The sequence below is a fragment of the Astyanax mexicanus genome, chromosome 3 (genome assembly GCF_023375975.1).
Source record: "Astyanax mexicanus isolate ESR-SI-001 chromosome 3, AstMex3_surface, whole genome shotgun sequence".
Taxonomy (NCBI): Eukaryota; Metazoa; Chordata; class Actinopteri; order Characiformes; family Acestrorhamphidae; genus Astyanax; species Astyanax mexicanus.
In genome coordinates this window covers 5713372-5731152 of record NC_064410.1, presented here as the reverse complement: position 1 = coordinate 5731152, position 17781 = coordinate 5713372, and the positions used below count along the sequence as shown (strand labels likewise).

Here is a 17781-nt window from a genome sequence, read left to right as displayed (position 1 = left end):
TTGGCACATGCACCCCTGCTTTGTTAGGCAAACATGGACACGCAGCAGGTAACAAACCCATAGTGTGTGCCTGCTGCCAGCTATGCAAACCTTTACATGAACAATGAAAAACAGAATGAACAAGCATAAACGAGCAGGTCAGTTTCCTCTGCTAAGAAGAAATGGACACTTCCAGGTAGCTGCGCCGTTAAAATAGCAATGCACCATAGTCAGAGCACACCTGACTAAACCTCTGGAATATAAACAAGAAGAAGATGGATGATCACAAGCCATCAAACTAAGATGAACTGCTTAAATATTTGCAACAGGAGTGAGTAGCATAAGGTTATCCAAAAGCAGTGTGTAAGACTGGTGGAGGAGAACATGATGCAAAGATGCATGAAAAATGTGATTAAAAACAGGGTTATTCCACTAAATATTGATTTCTGAACTCTTAAAACTTTATGAATATGAACTTGTTTTCTTTGCATTATTTGAGGTCTGAAAGCATCTTTTTTTGTTATTTTAGCCATTTCTCATTTTCTGCAAATAAATGCTCTAAATGACAATATATTTATTTGGAATTTGGGAGAAATGTTGTCTGTAGTTTGTAGAATAAAACAACCATGTTCATTTTACTCAAACATAAACCTATAAATAGCAAAATCAAAGAAACAGATTTAGAAAGTGAAGGTATCTCTTATTTCTTTTCCAGACCTGTATATTGTATACAAATATTAAATATTATGGACAGAATGTTAAGTTCTGAGGTAGTATCTGCACTTCAAGTTCAACAACATCACCAAAACTCAACAATAGGATGTTCCTCGTGTGTTTTTATTGGAGATCCCCAAGTATACGTGTTTGACGGGGACCAGAGTTCCAACAACAAAGTGAATTGTTTATCTTATAAAATGGATGTGAACACATTACCATTATATTTAAAGCCTGAAACTCTGGACACACATCTCCAAGGCATAGTCTTACCTTCATTTAGCGATTAGACACTGTGAAATAGTTGGAAACGTTGGTGATTCTCCCCTTTCACGAGGCTGAAAGCCAGTTTATTTCTGGGAACAGTCTTTAATGTAAGCTGTCTGTCGTGTGTCATACACAAAACTTATGAAATTTATTTCCTAAATTTACACATCTGCTTTAACAGTTCGGAGTTTTTCCTGCTGCTGTACATTTTAAAATGAAGAGGGAAACGATATAGTCGATATAGTATTGCGAACGAAATATATTACTGAGATACTGTAAATTATATAAAGGAAAACAATACTGGTGGATGGAAAACTATCCTCCCCTTCAATAACAATAATTATAACCAAAAACAGCTGATTGGTGTCTCTGGTCCTGTGTAATAAAGTGAAGTGAACTGAAGTGAACGGAGGGCTGGGAAGGATGGATGAGAGGAAGCAGAGGGTGAAGAAGAGCAGGTGATGTCCTGCAGAAGAAGAGGACTTCCTGGCAGCCTGTAGCATTGGATTGGATGAATGGATGGATGGATGGATGGATGGAGGAAGCGGAGGCGAGGGAAGGCTGAGTATAGAGTCATTTCTCTCGCTGCATTTCTCTCCCACGCTGTGCATTGTGGGGTTCATCAGTCAGTCTTTAAGGTGCAGGCAGGGGGGCGGGGCTAAGACATGACATCACTGTCATCCTGAAAGTGGCTCCTCTGCAGCACCTTCACGTGATGTTCGTATATCTTGAGGGCGGGGCCGAGTCTGATCGACAGACCCGTCAGGACGTCGCTGCGCTGCATCAGGAGAAGCGACTTCCCGTCGATTTCCTGTGGGGGGGAGGGGGAATAAACCTGTTAGCTGCAGAAAATATAACAGGTGAAGTTTCTTTTTATTTAGATGAATAGTTTGATCAGGTGGGCTGGATATCAGGGGCTTGTTTAGGTCCCAAAATAGGAACTTTTAATAGCTTATTTCTTCTGTTGTTTTCGGTCATTTCATATTAAATCAGGCTTGGGCAGTTCATTTTCTCAAGGGCATGGGTGTGCCATATCGTATCATACACAATAATATCGCCAACATTTTTAAATATTGTGAACAGTATTATACCCTAAACTATTGTGCCATATCACCCACCCTAATTATCACATCAGGGTAGGGGTGGGCGATATGGCCCTAAAACAATATCATGATATTCCATGGTATTTTCATGATAACGATACTCTTGGCAATATGACAAAACACTGAATAAAAAAATAATAATTGAGAATACACTACTGCAACAAAATGGCACACCACTAACTAACGGAGATATTTAAAAAATACAATCAATTTTTGCTGTTTTTAACAAAAGAAAAAATTCACACTGTTCTCATTTCCCATTATATATCTGCTAAAGACAGATTATATCTGTTCAGTATCATTTATTTTACTTTAATTCAGGATATATGGAGATATTTGGAGTGCATTACTAATATCATGACATTCTGTATCACTGACTTCTGCTACAAATTCCTGTATTTTTTTTTAATCTCAGGTGCATCACATATATTGTATGATATTTTTTTTTTGTTGCAGTAGTGTATTCTTAAAATATTTTTTTTAAATAAGTTTTAAATGTTTTGTCATATAGCCAAGAGTATCATTATCGCAAAAATACCATGCAATCATCATCATGATATTATTTTAGGGCCATATTGTCCACCCCTATCTATCAACTTCCAGTTCTGAAGGTTCCAGTTGTTTTTTTTATTTTATGTAGACCTAATGGCCATTTTTTGCTGGAAATAAAGATTACTATAATGGTGCAGCAAATTTCAAACTCACATCAAGATCTTTTAGGAATTTACAAAAAAAAAAGACAAAAATGAAGAAATGGAAGGGTCTGTATTAATAACTTCCATGTTCTAAACTAGGATTTTTATCTGCATGTGGATCTGCTGCCCCTTAGTGGCTAAACAACAAAGTAGGCCAGCGGTGTTCAGACACATTTCACCAGTTATCCAGAATATGCAGGATATCCGAATCACAGCAAGCCAAGCGCCACAATGCAAAGTCCATGTTTAATTTGCGAGTGAAAGATTCTATTACTACTAAACTGTGATATAAAACTCCCTGCAGGTCAAAACACGTGGCACCACGTCTTCTCATGCCAGACTAAGGCAGAGTCAGAGTTCACTTTTTTAGGAAAACCTTTCCAGGACTTTCATATAATTACCTTTTTAAAAGCCTATTGATGTCAATTGGTAGTACCATCAACACTGCCATGCAAAAAAAAAATGGCAGCTAGGTTCTTCTCTGCACCATGTCCAAAATTCACAATGAATGGACCAACAGAAATACTCAAAATTACTTTTGTTCTAAAATATTTTTACACTTATTTCCATAAAAAGTTTTAAATGTTTTTCCCTTTTCCTGTAAAGTTCCCATTTTTTTGCATGACTGTGACAATATCCTATGTATTTGTTCTCTCCCCAGGAATGTTAGCTAGCTCTCCCCTAATGTTAGCTAGCTCTACGCTAACCTTAGTTCTCTCCCCAGGAATGTTAGCTAGTTCTCCCCTAATGTTAGCTAGCTTTACGCTAACCTTAGTTCTCTCCCCAGTAACTCGCCGCTAATCTTAGCATGTGCCACTGTCAATAAACGCACCATCTAAAAATGTTATCGTACAGCAAATTTATAGTACATTTTAAGACAATTTAAGACCTTAATTATCAAGATTTTATTTTAAGACATTTTAAGATTTTTTTAAGGACCCGCGGGAACCCTGTATGGGTCACATTAAAGAGATTTTATGAACAGTAGGGCTGTCCCTAACGATTATTTTTTAAACGATTATTCTAACGATTATTTTTTTCGATTAGTCGACTAATCTATTCATTGAGAAACATATTTAAATAATTATTTTACGTTTTAAAGCAAACGATAAATTACTATATTTATATATAATAACAACAACAACAACACAAGCCTACTAAACCAAACCCCACACTTATAATCACTTACATGTACAGCACGTTGTTTAGATCTATAACGCTAAAAATGGATAAGCTCCCATACAGCACAACCGTGTGTTGCACTGTTTTCTGTGACCGCTAGATTTTGTGACCACTGGCAAGTAGTTCTCAGCAGACCGGTGCACTGGCCGATTCGAAACGTGTTCGTTTCTAATGTTTACCCCGACTGGCCAAAACGGTTCAGTTTAGGGCTGAGGGTAAGGTGTAGGTATAGAAAGCTTCCGTTTTGCCAATGAACGCTCATAACCGTGAGCACTGGTCACAAAATTCCGACGGTGACAGAAAACGGTGTAACACCGCAGCGCCGACGGCGCTAGCTAAAATAACTTAAGGCAGCTAGCTTAGCTAAACACCTGAACTTATGAATAATGCTACTGTTTCTGGAAACTGCGAAATGCCATGCACAAATATAAACCAAAAATGTATAATTTCTGCCTGTGGCAGGTTTAAAACCTTTGGTAGACAGCCTTAAGTCTTTTTAAGGACACCCGCGGAGACCCTGATGTAAACGGTAACTTACTGTGTGACCCTGTTGACATAGTGCTCCTGGATGTTTGCGCTTCAAGTGCTCCTTTTGCACGTATGGCAGAGGACCACATTGTTGCCCTTTTGCGTGAAATGCTCCCAAACTTTAGATGCCCGCTGGCGTTTTTTTGTAGCTGGAGATTGCTCTCCGGAGTCCAAGCTCTCTAGAGCTTAGATTCTCTGCCCGAACCCGACATGACCCGAGGCCCGCCCGTAAATCCGACCCGGGCTCCAGAAAATAGTCCGAGATGTAGGCGTCTGTTTTTTAATTATATTTTAATTTAAAAAAATAATAACGAAAACTGAAAGTGAAACTAAACTAATTTATTTATAAGCGCTGTTTTCACTACCGCAGTTCTACAGCGGGGGTGTTGTGCCGATTCTGTCCGCGAAGCGGGAGTCAGATTCAGCAGAGAGTCGGATTCGGCACAAACGCGGCGGCACCTCGCGGTCCGCGGTGTCAGTTGTAAGCGCTCGCGCTAGCCGCAAAATACGGCAGAAAACACTGAGGGAGCTGCAGAATTATGAATGGGACTAGAATATGAGCACGAGGAGATCAAAGAGAACCTTCACCTGTGAGTAGAACAAGCAAATCTCTCTCTCTCTCTCTCTCTCTCTCTCTCTCTCTCTCTCTCTCTCTCTCTCTCTCTCTCTCTCTCTCTCTCTCTCTCTCTCTCTCTCTCTCTCTCTCTCTCTCTCTCTCTCGCACGTGAACTCCTCCGCGTTTGACTTGCAGAACTGTGTTTAGCTGTTCTTAAAAATCATTTTAATTAAATAATAGTTCTATGCTTCTATGTTACCGTGTTAATTAACATAATTCTGATCATATTTCGCTCATTAAAACAGCCCGAAAACAGCCAGTTGGAATTTTTGGGCCCGATCTAACCTCTAATGCTCTCCACAGGCGCCGCCATGTTTACGACGCGCCGACGCACGTTATGCAAATCGATGTATTTTTGTAATCGATGACGTCGATTATGTCGATGCGTCGCCCCAGCCCTAATGAACAGCCTAAAATAAACTAAATTAGATTTGGTTAGAAAATGGGATTTGGGTGACTTTAGCTCTAGCTCTTTACTGAGTGCTGAGAGAGACTCACCTGTGTTCTGAAAGCCACTGCCTGTTCGGGAAATCCGACTGCGGTGAAGTAGCTCACCACGTCCGATACACTCCACAGTAGCGGGTCCTGTGTGATCTCCTCACTCTTCACCGAGCTGCAGAGCGAAGACCCACAGCAGCGTTAACCTCACATCATTACACAACACTGTAACCCGTCATATAAATGACTGACAGGCTAATTATTATTACGTTAGCATTTTAGCACCAACAACAAAAACAACATTTTTACAAGACCACACCCACTAAAACACAGAATCACACTGGATTAAGTGTGTTTAGGGTAAGTGTATATCGTTAGTACACTAAAAAGCTAGTCCTGAGACGGGTGTGGTGTTATTTACATAAACCGGGACTGTGCTTTTAATCCTAGTCTTAGTGTAAAGTAGAATCCCTCTGTCCAGGAGATTTCTACAGGAAAACTTCAAGTTTAATCCCTGACTGACTATGAGTCGTTAAAAAATATGTTTATTCGGTCATAGGTTTTCACACCAACTGAAATCCAACCCAGCCACTTACTCTGCTCTCTTTATCCCTCCTCCATTCTTGGCTTGTTCGATTTCTTGTGGAGAAGCAACATTTCCCTCATTACTACAGTTTTTACCTACAAAAAAGAAAGGAAAAAAGTGTATTAATAGGCAAACTTACACTGCAAAAATTCAAATCCTCTAAAATCTAGTTTAAATATCTGATATTTCTCATTTTTGTATCGTTGTCAGAATGCTCACTGAATGCATGTTCATCTTTTAGTAAATAATTTTAATTGCACTTTTGTTTGGCCTTTTACGCTCACGTTATGCCACTATGTAAGATTCAGTAATTTATATTGATGGATAATCTTGATTTTGGTTATTAGCTGTAATTCAGGTATTTAAAAAAAATACATATTGTACCTTCAAGATCCATGAATAGACATATTAATTTTGTTACGGAATATTTGTACAATGTATGCATATACAGCTCTGGAAAAAAATAAGAGACCACTTAAAAATTATGAGTTTCTGGAATATAATCAAGAGGAAGATGGATGATGACAAGCCATCAAACCAAGTTTAACTGCTTGAATTTTTGCACCAGTAGTGAGTAGCATAAAGTTATCCAAAAGCAGTGTGTAAGACTGGTGGAGGAGAACATGCCAAGATGCATGTAAACTGTGATTAAAAACCACCAGGGTTATCTTACTAATTATTGATTTCTGAACTCTGAGAACTTTATCAGTATGAACTTGTTTTCTTTGCATTATTTGAGGTCTGAAAGCTCTGCATCTTTTTTGTTAACTAATTAATTAATATTGTTATTTTTGTTAATTTTCTGCAAATAAATTCAAAAATAAAATGTAATTGGAATTTGGGAGAAATGTTGTCTGTAGTTTATAGAATAAAACAACAATGTTCATTTTACTCAAACAAATACCTATAAATCAGAGAAACTGATTCAGAAATTAAAGTGGTCTCTTTAATTTTTTTTCCAGAGCTGTACATTGAAAATATAAGCAAAAAATTGTTATATAAAAATTGTTTACGTAAAAAAAAAAGTTCACATAGCGAGAAGCCCATGAACGTGAACGTGAGGTTTAATTTATTTTGAAATAATTAAAAATGTATATTTTTCAATGTCTACTGACGTCTGATAGTTTAAATATCCATTTCTCTTTAAAATTAATGTGTAAATAATGCACTGTATTATACATTATATTATATATACATAATGGTCTTAAAATTACAATATCATTATTTATTGCTATTATTTCTGGATATATCGCCCACCACATAAATATTAACCAGATCACTCACCCTCTTCCGTTGGGACAGAGCCCTGGGCAGGTTCTCGGTCAGAACCCACTGCCTCGTCCTGGTGCTGCTGAGCACAAACAGAGACACAGTACAGAGTCAGTTATCCACTAATTAAAGCCACAACAAGGAATCCCAGCCTCTGACTCACAGCCTGTTACACACACTGCAGCATCTGACAGACTTCTAAACAGCAACAACAATAGCCCTGCTGCTAAAACACACAGCAGCAGCAGCAGGTCTGTGGGGTAAACTCAGGGCTATTCCTGGAGCAGCCGGGACACTGCTTCAGCAGATCCTAAATAGCTCTCTGAAATGATGATTCAGCTAAAAACACTATAATACAGGGAGTCAGGTAGGGCGGGCTTGGTGTCCAAACTTTGCGTTAATTCATCTAACCCGTAATGAAAGCTAACAGCTAATTTAACCCTTCGCTAGTCAGAACTACACCATCATGTGACTTTTTCAATTTCAGCTCACATCACTTTCATTGCAGAGCGACGTGAAGAACCAACAGGCAAGAACTGTACCGACAAAATCAGACCACTTATCAACAGCCAAGCTATCGCCTAGCAACATCTAGCATAATAAAACATTAGCATTGAGATAGCAACTCCTTATCAACCAACTCCTACCAACATAGCAACGCATTAGCAATCACTTATTAACACCTAGCATAGTAAAATATTAGCAACCACTTAGCAATGAAGCAGCGACACCTTATTAACCAACTATAGCAACACATTAGCAACCACTTATCAACACCTAGCTTAGCAATGAGGTAGCAACGCCTCAGCAACCAACTCCTATACTATAGCAACACATTATGAACCACTTAGCAACACCTAGCATGTTACAATCTTGGCAACCACTTAGCAATGAGATAGAAACCCCTTATCAACCAAAACGTATACCATAGCAACACCTTAGCATCCACTAACCAACACCTAGCAGAAACCTAGCTTAGCAATGAGGTAGCAACACATCAGCAACCAACTCCCAATACTATAGCAACACATTGTGAACCACTTAGCTACTCCTTATCAACCAACTCCTATACCATGGCAACCACATTTGAACACCTAGCTTAGCAATAAGGCAGCAACACCTCAGCAACTAACTTCTATACATTAGCAACACATTAGAAACCACTTAGCAACTCCTTATCAATTTAGCAAACAGGAAAATCAGGAAAACCATTTAGCACACACTTAGCAATGAAATAGCAACTCCTTATCAACCAACTCCTACTCCATAGCAACACATTAGCAACCACTCAGCAACTCCCTATTAACCAAGTTCTTTACATAGCAACAAAAATGCATTAATATTAATATCAGAATTTATAGGACTCAGAGTTGGTATCAATATTGGTAATCAATCTGGCATTGATATCAGTATTAAAAAAGGAAAAGTGGCATCTGTGAGTCAATTTGAGATCATTTAAAAGTTAAACAGTTTGAAACATCTGTATGATGATTTAGGCGTGCAGTTTGATGCACAATGCTAACTTGTTTGCTATGCTACAGTATGTTCTATTACTTGTTAGCTACATTAGCATCATAGCTCCAATGCAAACCCTAAGAAACAAACTTCAGACACAAATCAAGTTCTGTCAAAGTTCTGATAAAATCATTTGTGTCACTATAATCATTTTAAACTTGGCTGAGCTACTCCGCTGACAGTGACCGTCCGCGCCGTGGAACATCCTCCCCAGCCCGTGACTGAGCTCAGCTCGCGGCGGCCCTCAGCCCTTAACGAGCCTCTGATGTTCACTGTGACGGACAGCTGGGATGAGTCGTGAGGACGTGCTTACCAAAGAGGCTCTGCAGTCGGACAGCAACTGATCGGGCGTGAGCGCATTCTCCTCCACTCTCGGCCCCTCCTCCCCCGTCAGTGCGCTCCGCTGGGCCGAGGGACAGATGGCCGCCGGCTGCCGCGCCAGCTCCAGCTCCGGGGACCCTGCGAGGGACAGTGGCAGACGCAGAGCGCCGTAATGAGCTCAGGTACTCGCAGTGCCAAGAGCCGCAGCTCCACCACACGCACTCAGAAAACCAATACAGGGAATAATAATTAGCGCTGCAATGAAATGTTACAGTGGACAAAGCCAATTCCCACCCAGGAGATGAGTCTATCTCACTACTCGATGCGTAAGAAGTGCTGAGGGAGATAAAGGCCAACACCAGGCCTCCTCTGTGCTGGAATAATGCTGAGTGATTGGGGGGTGGTTTTGGGGGAGTGGGCAGAAAGGAGGGCAGTTATGCTCTCAGGGGCTTGGCATCCCAATGATAGTCAATAAATTTGTTTTGTTCATTGAGCTTTCAACTATGTTGAACAATCTTTGTTTTTAGATCATTTGAGAGTTGTTTTGATGAGCCCATGATGCCACTCTTCAGAGGAGATTCAAATAGGAGAACAACTTGCAGTTGGCCACCTTAAATACCTTTTCTCATGATTGGATACACCTGGATATGAAGTTCAAAGCTCAATGAGGTTACCAAACCAATTTTGTGCTTCAGTAAGTCAGTAAAAAGTAGTTAAATCATATTGTAGCAAAAAAACAAACAACAAATCTATTTCTCAACTCTCTACTTTGCCTCCATCTACCTCGTCTACCTCACTGCCCTGAGGCTTAGTTCTGCTAGAAGGATCAGTGTGCTGCAGTGTGCCGCAGGTACCTGTGTCTTGCTGGCTGGAGGGTGGTGTGTGCTCGGCAGGAGCGTGCAGGGGGTCTCTCTCCAGTTCCAGGCTACTGTGGTTGGGAGAGCTTTTGGAGGGGGTGGGGGAGGTTGCAGGCAGGCTGGCTCCAGGGTCTGTGATGGGACTTAGGCCGATGCCCGAGTCAGTGGTGTTCTGCATGCAAGGTGCATCCAGACTGGCCTCCTCTTCGTCCATGCTGCTGTCCAGGCCAGCTGTGGTGGACAGCTCATCCTGAAATTATACAAAGTGGAGTTTCAGAGGCAAACTTAACTTTGATGACTTGATCAAAGTAAATAGTGAAGCAAGTCTATTAAAGGGCCAATCAAGGGCTGATCAAGATGCAGCCAAAGCTGAACAGTGAGGGTATGTGATTTAGTCCCGACTATGGGCTGCACGATACTGAAAACAATTTACATTAAAAAAAAAAAAAATTTGATGATATATAGCGATATTTAACAATGCAGGGCCCATGACGTCACCAGCCTACATGAGTCAGCGCCGAGAGCTTAAAACCCGAGGAAACCAGAAAAACAACAGTAATCAGCCCTTTAATCAGGCATTTAAATGGCTTTTTTAAAAGGTAAATAAGATCATTTTGCTGGGAATAAAAAGCGTGAATTCAGCTGTAACTGGAAATATCTGCGCAAAACTAGCTGGACTGAGGTGCACTGCTTTCAACACCATGTGGATACGTCGCATTTACTGTAATACTATAAATGCTGGTTTTGTATCTACATACCACACGTTTGTTACTTTAGTATGACCTTTTGATCTTCTGACCTCCACAAATAATGCACTTTTACCTTTCTGAGAAAACATTTAAGCACTTTCCAGATATTTCATTGTAAAACAATTAAAACTGACTGATTCAAACAAGGCAACCATAGTGACCACCATACTTGTCAAGCCTGGGTTTAGAACCAGCAACCTTGTTATCATTGCCCTGGTGCTCTAACAACCGAGCCACCACTAATGGTGAAGTACTGGGATAAATGCTTTAATAGGCACATTAAGTTCTTAAAGAACACTGATCCAACTGTGTACAATTTTTTTTTACTACAATATCATTTCATCTATATCCTTTATTTTTCTTGCCTTTTTTTTAAACAAAAAGCATCACAACTAGTTTCTCTCTCATCCACTGTTTGTTTAAATCCACAATGTTCCCAAGAATCTCCTGCAAGGTTTGTGATGTTTAAGGATGAGAGCTATCAGCTGGGTTTGTTTATTCTTAAAGTGTGTGGTGTTAAGTGGTGTGTTGGGGTGGTTTCAACATCAGTTAAGATTTTTTTTAAATCCTGTAGTGTAAGCCAGACATGATGCTCATGAACTACACTGTGCTTGTTGTTTATTTCATTGTACGAGACACTGAAATAAACACTGGAGATCATCAACTCAACCCAAATTCTGACTGAAGCTGCAGTGCATTACAATATGGCTGACCTCTGCATCTGTGTGGCATCTGTGCCTTTACTGTGGATTGCATAAGCGTGCACGGTTTTACAGGTTTTCAGTGGGATGGGGGAGTTTAAATATGTATTTTGTGGGTTTAAACTGTATTCAGTGAGTTTTAGTCTGTGGAAACCATAACTGTACCTCGCAAACTGCAAAAAAAAGTGCAAAGCTACAGATCTGATCTGATGTTACCACTCCCTACTAGTTCACCGGGAGTCGGCCAAAAGAGGGAGGAGGGGAACAAAGAGAAGAAAATTGGGGGAAAAGGGAAAAAAATCCACCGCTTGGCTCGTGAACCGAGCTTACAGCCTTCGAGTCAAGCGCGCGATTCGCGCAGCGCCGCGCCTTCGTGCATGTGTTTTTTTTTATTTTGCAAACAATAAACTTACATACGTGCATTTTTTTTGTTGTTGTTGTGCGCGCGCGTGCGTGCGTTCGGGCGTGTGCGCGCGGACGGTACAGCCTACCGCGCCGTTCGTGCTTCGAGCGCACGGAGGGAGGGAGCGCGCGCGCGTGAGTAGTGAGTGGGTGCGTGTCCTTGCGTAACCAGCTCGAGGCGGCCGAGGCGCTCCTCAAACTCGAGAGAAAGAGGAAAAAAACACACACACAGAGCGCGCGCGAGCCGAGACCACCTCCCCCCACCCCAACACAGCCCGGCCCAGCCCAGCGCGCGCCACCTCCCCCCCCCAACACACGCACGCGCTCCGAAGCGCGCGCTGCTGCCCGCGCGAAGTATCGCTGTTTCAGTTCGATTCAGTCAAGCCGAACCGACACACTCCAGGATTCGAAAGTCCGTCAAACGGTTCACTGATTCGAATCAACTTGATTACATCTCCGGAGAGCGCCGGTTCAGTTAGCGAGTCTCTTATATTAGACCGGCTGTAAATAAAATAAATAAATACTAATATTATTACAGATATTTATTAGTATTGATATCTATAACTTATAACACACACACCTTTCCTGTATATGGGGATTTTTAAGATGTAGTTTGCACAGGGCCTGTCAATGTGGTAAATTATTTTGGATTATTTATTCTACCAGAAATAATTATAATGAGAATCATCAACACTTTATTTTGCTCATTTTCAGGTAACAAACAAAAACATGTGAGAGTTGTTATTGTTATTCAAAAATCAGCAATGATTCAAGAGGATAGTTTATCATACAGTCGAGTATAATAACCAACCAGAAACAATCCTAATTTAAAAAGTTTAAAGACAGAAAGCAGCTAAAATTCACTACATAGCAAAGTAACAAATTAAAGAGTAATTGTAAAAAAATTTAAAAAGCACTTTTACACAGCCAGCATTACATCAAAAACAAACGCCTGTGCGAAAGACAACGGAAAGTTTTGGGGGCAGAAATCAGGAAGTACAAGCACCTTAGATATGTGCAGCAAGTGAGAAAACACATTTTTGCCACAAGGATGCTTGAAAATTCTTCACCAGGATGAATCCCTAACGTGTTTGTGAGGTTATCAAACCATCATTATGAAAAATACATGCAAAATAGTACATAATGCGTTATCAACTGGTAACACTAGCCATGGTAACCTGGAACAATGTTACAATGATAACCTGGAACATAAGTGAAGATATTTCTGGTTAGCACCAGTAAAGGATAGATAGTTGTGGTGAACTTATGTTCTCTATTGCTAATGTACTTCACTATTTGTAATTCACTTTAGATTAAATCGTTTGCTAAATGCTATGTAATGTAAAGTAAAAAAAAGACTTTAGCTAGCTGTTTTTTTGGAAATGTTTAGGCAAAAATACACTTATATGAAATGTTACACTAGGATACAGTCAACTCTTATGTGACATTATTCCTATAGCTCCAAAATTCAACTGTTGAGGTACATGGAACTCAGCATTAGCATGGTAGATAACGTTTTAGTGTCTGTGAGGAATTGGCAGAAATAGCAATTAAGACAAATTTAAAATCACCTTTCCCACCCTGTGATGAACAAACTTTCCAAAATTGGATATGTTCAGATTACCACATATCACTACTCAACTAACCAAAAGCTAAATAATGCTACAACACTTGTCATACATACAAGCTCCAAAGTCAAATGCACGAACCTCCTAAAAGAAGGTTAGGGCAGTACATAAACTTGCCCTAGAAACATGAAAATTGTGATCTTGTTAAGCCACAGTGACTCTCACAATGGAACACGTTGACGAGGTGGGAATTCAAAATATATATATATATTTTCAATATAACTATGAAAGTGAGCCAAACACTGCAGCACACAGAAGTGACATCATAAGATTAGAAAACTCCCCAAGATGCCTTTAAAACAGCTTATAACACATTAGGGGGAAGCATGTGTCTAATGGTTAGAAAAAGAATGCTTGGGGCCAGAAGATTTCAGGTTCGATCCCCTGGAATCACTGGATAAATAAAATAACAACAACTCTGGCCTCCTCTGCTCTGTGTGTGTGTGTGTGCTTATGCTGCATTCCAATTACCTCAGCTTCGAATTACATCACACGCAGGTAAACATTCATTTTAGGTGTACACTATATCAAAACATTTCCAAAAACAGTTAGTTAAGACTTAAAGACATTTACTATAACTGGCCAACAGTTATTATTTTTATTTTAGAGTTTTATGGTGAATCCAGGCAAAATATGAGCCTCTTTTCATGCCCCTGATTAGCATTTTAGGCATTGTCCCAGGTTAGCATAGTTTAACTTCACATTTTGCAGTATTTTGTGCATCCAACATTATAAGTTAGATTGCACTGTGTGTACAACTGATTTACTGAGAAGGGCTAAAAACTGTATGATCCTACTGCTCTTGGATCCTGAATTTTGGGTTAACATACTAAAGCTCTCCCAACTTTCCGAGTATAAATTCCAACTTGTGAAGATGTTCCAGTTTAAATGTCCTACTTGGAACAGGGAAATGCTTAGATATGAAGATATGTAGGGCTGCAACAATTAGTGTATATAATTGAGCATTTCTATATATTTTGATAACTATATAAGTTTGTCAACTCTAAATTTCAGTGTTTTCATTGTATTTTCCACCTTTAAACATCTACCAGGCATTAAAAAATGATTTTGTAGGCATTTTAATCCCATGTTGTAAAGTAGCATAGAAAATTCTTGATATATTGAGTATCACAGAATCACAGTATTGTGATATCATCGTTACAGTGGGCAACATAATGTGATAATATGGTATCATGTGATTTCCACCACAGTACACATTTATAAATGTTCACAGCCACAGATGGATTACAATTCTGTTGTACTGTAGCAGTGCTCCTCACATCCAGTCATGGAGAAGCGCTGTTTAGTCCACTTAAACACACTTGGATCAAACTGTCTAAAACTACAAGGATTAGCAGGAAAAATGACCAGACTGGGCTGCATCTGCTACAAAGTTTGATCCTGAAACATCTTATTAAAAACATCACTTTAACATTCTTACACTCACACACACACTAAGATACTTACACTCACACACATACACACTAAGATACTTGCACTCACACACACACACACACTCACTAACTAAAATACTTACACTCACACACACACACTAACGCAGTCTCGCACTTACACACACACACACTCTACATTGCAGGCTCACACACACTCACACTAACATACACACACTCACACATACAAACTAACACTCACATACACACACGCTCTCTCCTCACACACTTACTCTCACACACTAACACAAACACACTCTCTCTCCTCTCACACACACAAACACACGTACACTTACAATCTCTCACACATACATACTCTCACACACGCACCCTGAAAACCTCATACACACTAACACACTCCCGCGCTAACACGCATACAGGAACACACACACTAACAGTGTCACGCACGCGAGAAGTGGCGCAGACGGGGAGCGGCACTACAGCGTTAACGAAACCTTTACAATAGACAGCCTATCTTTATCCGGCCGCTTTCTCCAAACATGAGAAAATCGCCCCAAACAACACAAAATGCACTTTCTGTCGTTGTTCATCGCTTTGTTGGCACTATATACTCGCTTTTATGTCGGAAAAACACGAAAAAGGGGCCAGAAAAGAAGGTCGCTTAGCGGGTTAGCTAACGCGAAAGAGAGAGAAAGAGCGGTACTGGTTGATCCAGATCCAAAAAGTAAAAATCCGCTCCGGAATTTCGCTTCAGCTGCCTTGGCTGACCTGAGTTGTAGCGCTGCAGCAGCACAGGCAGCTGGAGACAAAACCTGGAGCGGATCTTTACTTTCTTGACCAGGATTTGCCTTTTTTGCGCTTTTTAGGGGGAGGACGGTGTTGAGTTGGCTGAGCGTAGACTGGGGGTGTTGGTTGGCTGGGGGGGGGGGGGGGGGTGCATCACACACACACATACACAGAAACACGCAATCACACACTCTCACACTAAAGAGAAAAAAGGGCTTTGGACTTGCATAAAATAACGGGCAACATCGCCGCACCTTGTTTCGACCAGATAAGACACGACACGGTTATTGCGTGAGAATGTGTGTATGTGTGTGTGTGTGTGCATGCATACGTGTGTGTACATGCGTGTGCGTGCGCGCGCGCGTTTTCTTTTCTGTGGCGGCGGCGGCGGCAGCAGCAGCAGCAGCAGCGCGCGCCTCTCGGAGCCTCTGCGCGCAGGGCGGGATCTAAGTTCAGTTCAGCAGCAGCGCAGCAGCGCCTCTCTCCACGAGCGCCGAATCATATGAACCGATTCTTCCTCCCCTGAAGAGTCGACTCACACGCGCAACTCTTTTTGTGTTGCACTTAACCTAACTAGCGCAGCAGCAGCGTTTGCGTGCGTTGTGTTGCGTTACAGCTCGGATTACTAATTCGGTTTAAATAATGGATTATTATTATTAGGTTGATATGAGCAGTAGAAAGCAGCAGATATGAATACTGGGCATTTAAATGTGAAGAATCGTGCAGTGTCACAGAGATGCTAGGTAGTGTGTGTGTGTTTGTGTGCGTGTGTGTAAGTGTGTGCTTGTATTAAAGTGTGTGTATGTGCACTTCTTGTCTTTCTTTTTTTTAAGCGAACTAGTTCACTAGTAGGTTAGCTAATGGTGTTAAAATGTTTGTAGCTAGGTAAGATCGATGCCCCATCCGACTATAAACAAACAGACACCCGCTAACCTCCTCCACCCCCTCTACGCCGTCTCTCCGCTCTCTCACCTCCCCGTCCTCCATCGCCTCCTCGTCGGCTGGTCCCAGCGTAGCAGCGTCGTCTCCTCCGCCGCCCGCGTCGCGCCTCACGTCGGCCAAGCAAACTCGCTTGGCCGGTGACTTTCCGGGGGACGCCTGCTCGACTTTCCGTCGGCCGCGCTGCACTTTGGCGGCGTTGCGGTACGACACCGAGCCCTTGTAGTTCACTTTGAGCACCGCGTGCTCCTGGATCAGCTTCTCCAGCTCCACGCAGGTCCGGTCCGGCTCAGAGCCGTGCCGCCGCCGCACCATCCGGCAGATCCGCTCAAGGTCCGGCCGCGCTTTGCGCGACCTCAGCGAGTCTATCGTGTCCAGGATCCACTCGCGGTACCGCGGCTCGGACATTATGGAGCTTTTTCAGCGCTTTTGTTTCGTCCTTCTTCTTTTCTCCTCCTCCTCCGGCTGCCGCTGCCGCTTCTCCCGCTCTTCCTCCGTCAGTCCGTCTCCCGGGCCGCCGGCACCGCGGCGGGGTGAGTTGGGCGCTGTGCGGGAGGGGGAGCGGGGTGAGGTGGGGTGTTTTCGGCGCTGCTGCTGCTGGTTGTTGTTTATCTGCGGGTTTCTCCGCTCCGCCGCTGCTGCTGCTGCCCCGCTGGAAGCCGCGCGGTCCGAGCGAGCGGAAACATCGCACCGCCGCGCGCGTGCGTTCGGCGCCTCGTGCGCTTAAGGTGGAACGGCCCGGATTGGATTGCGCGCTCGCACCTTCGCCACTAGGGGGAGCGGTGATTTAAGGTGGAATGGAAAAGATGCCGGTCTTCGACATGAATTAACGATTATAAACTGTCCTAAAAACACGTTGAAAAAATACGAAATTATGAAAAAGTAGATTTTTAATCACCATAAACTTTAAAATGAACGAATTTGAAGATGACTGCGAAATGAATTAACAACTATAAATGTTCTTATTACATTTCTAACAGCAAAATGAAATATTATCTTAAATACCACTTAATTAAAATGTGAATAGTCACTATAACGTTTATAAAAGGTTATTACATTACTTACTGCAAAAAAGGCTAAAATTTGAAAAACGT

General features: G+C 41.6%; 1 protein-coding gene across 4 annotated transcripts; it reads right to left on the bottom strand.

Annotated features, from left to right (window-relative positions):
- Positions 1-795: 795 nt before the first annotated feature.
- Positions 796-17396, bottom strand: samd1a (sterile alpha motif domain containing 1a). 4 transcript variants are annotated; one of them, XM_022668046.2, is made up of 7 exons: positions 16682-17396; positions 10068-10320; positions 9206-9351; positions 7393-7459; positions 6119-6203; positions 5583-5697; positions 796-1771 (listed from the first exon to the last, which is right to left on the bottom strand). In XM_022668046.2, exons 1-7 carry the CDS (start codon positions 17093-17095, stop codon positions 1619-1621), a joined length of 1233 nt encoding a protein of 410 aa, XP_022523767.2. In that variant the 5' UTR covers positions 17096-17396; the 3' UTR covers positions 796-1618. The 4 variants fall into 4 exon arrangements, with proteins under 4 accessions (XP_022523767.2, XP_022523768.2, XP_022523769.2 ...); XM_022668047.2 differs by having other exon boundaries at positions 7393-7456; XM_022668048.2 differs by having other exon boundaries at positions 16721-17395.
- Between the last annotated feature and the right edge of the window lie 385 nt (positions 17397-17781).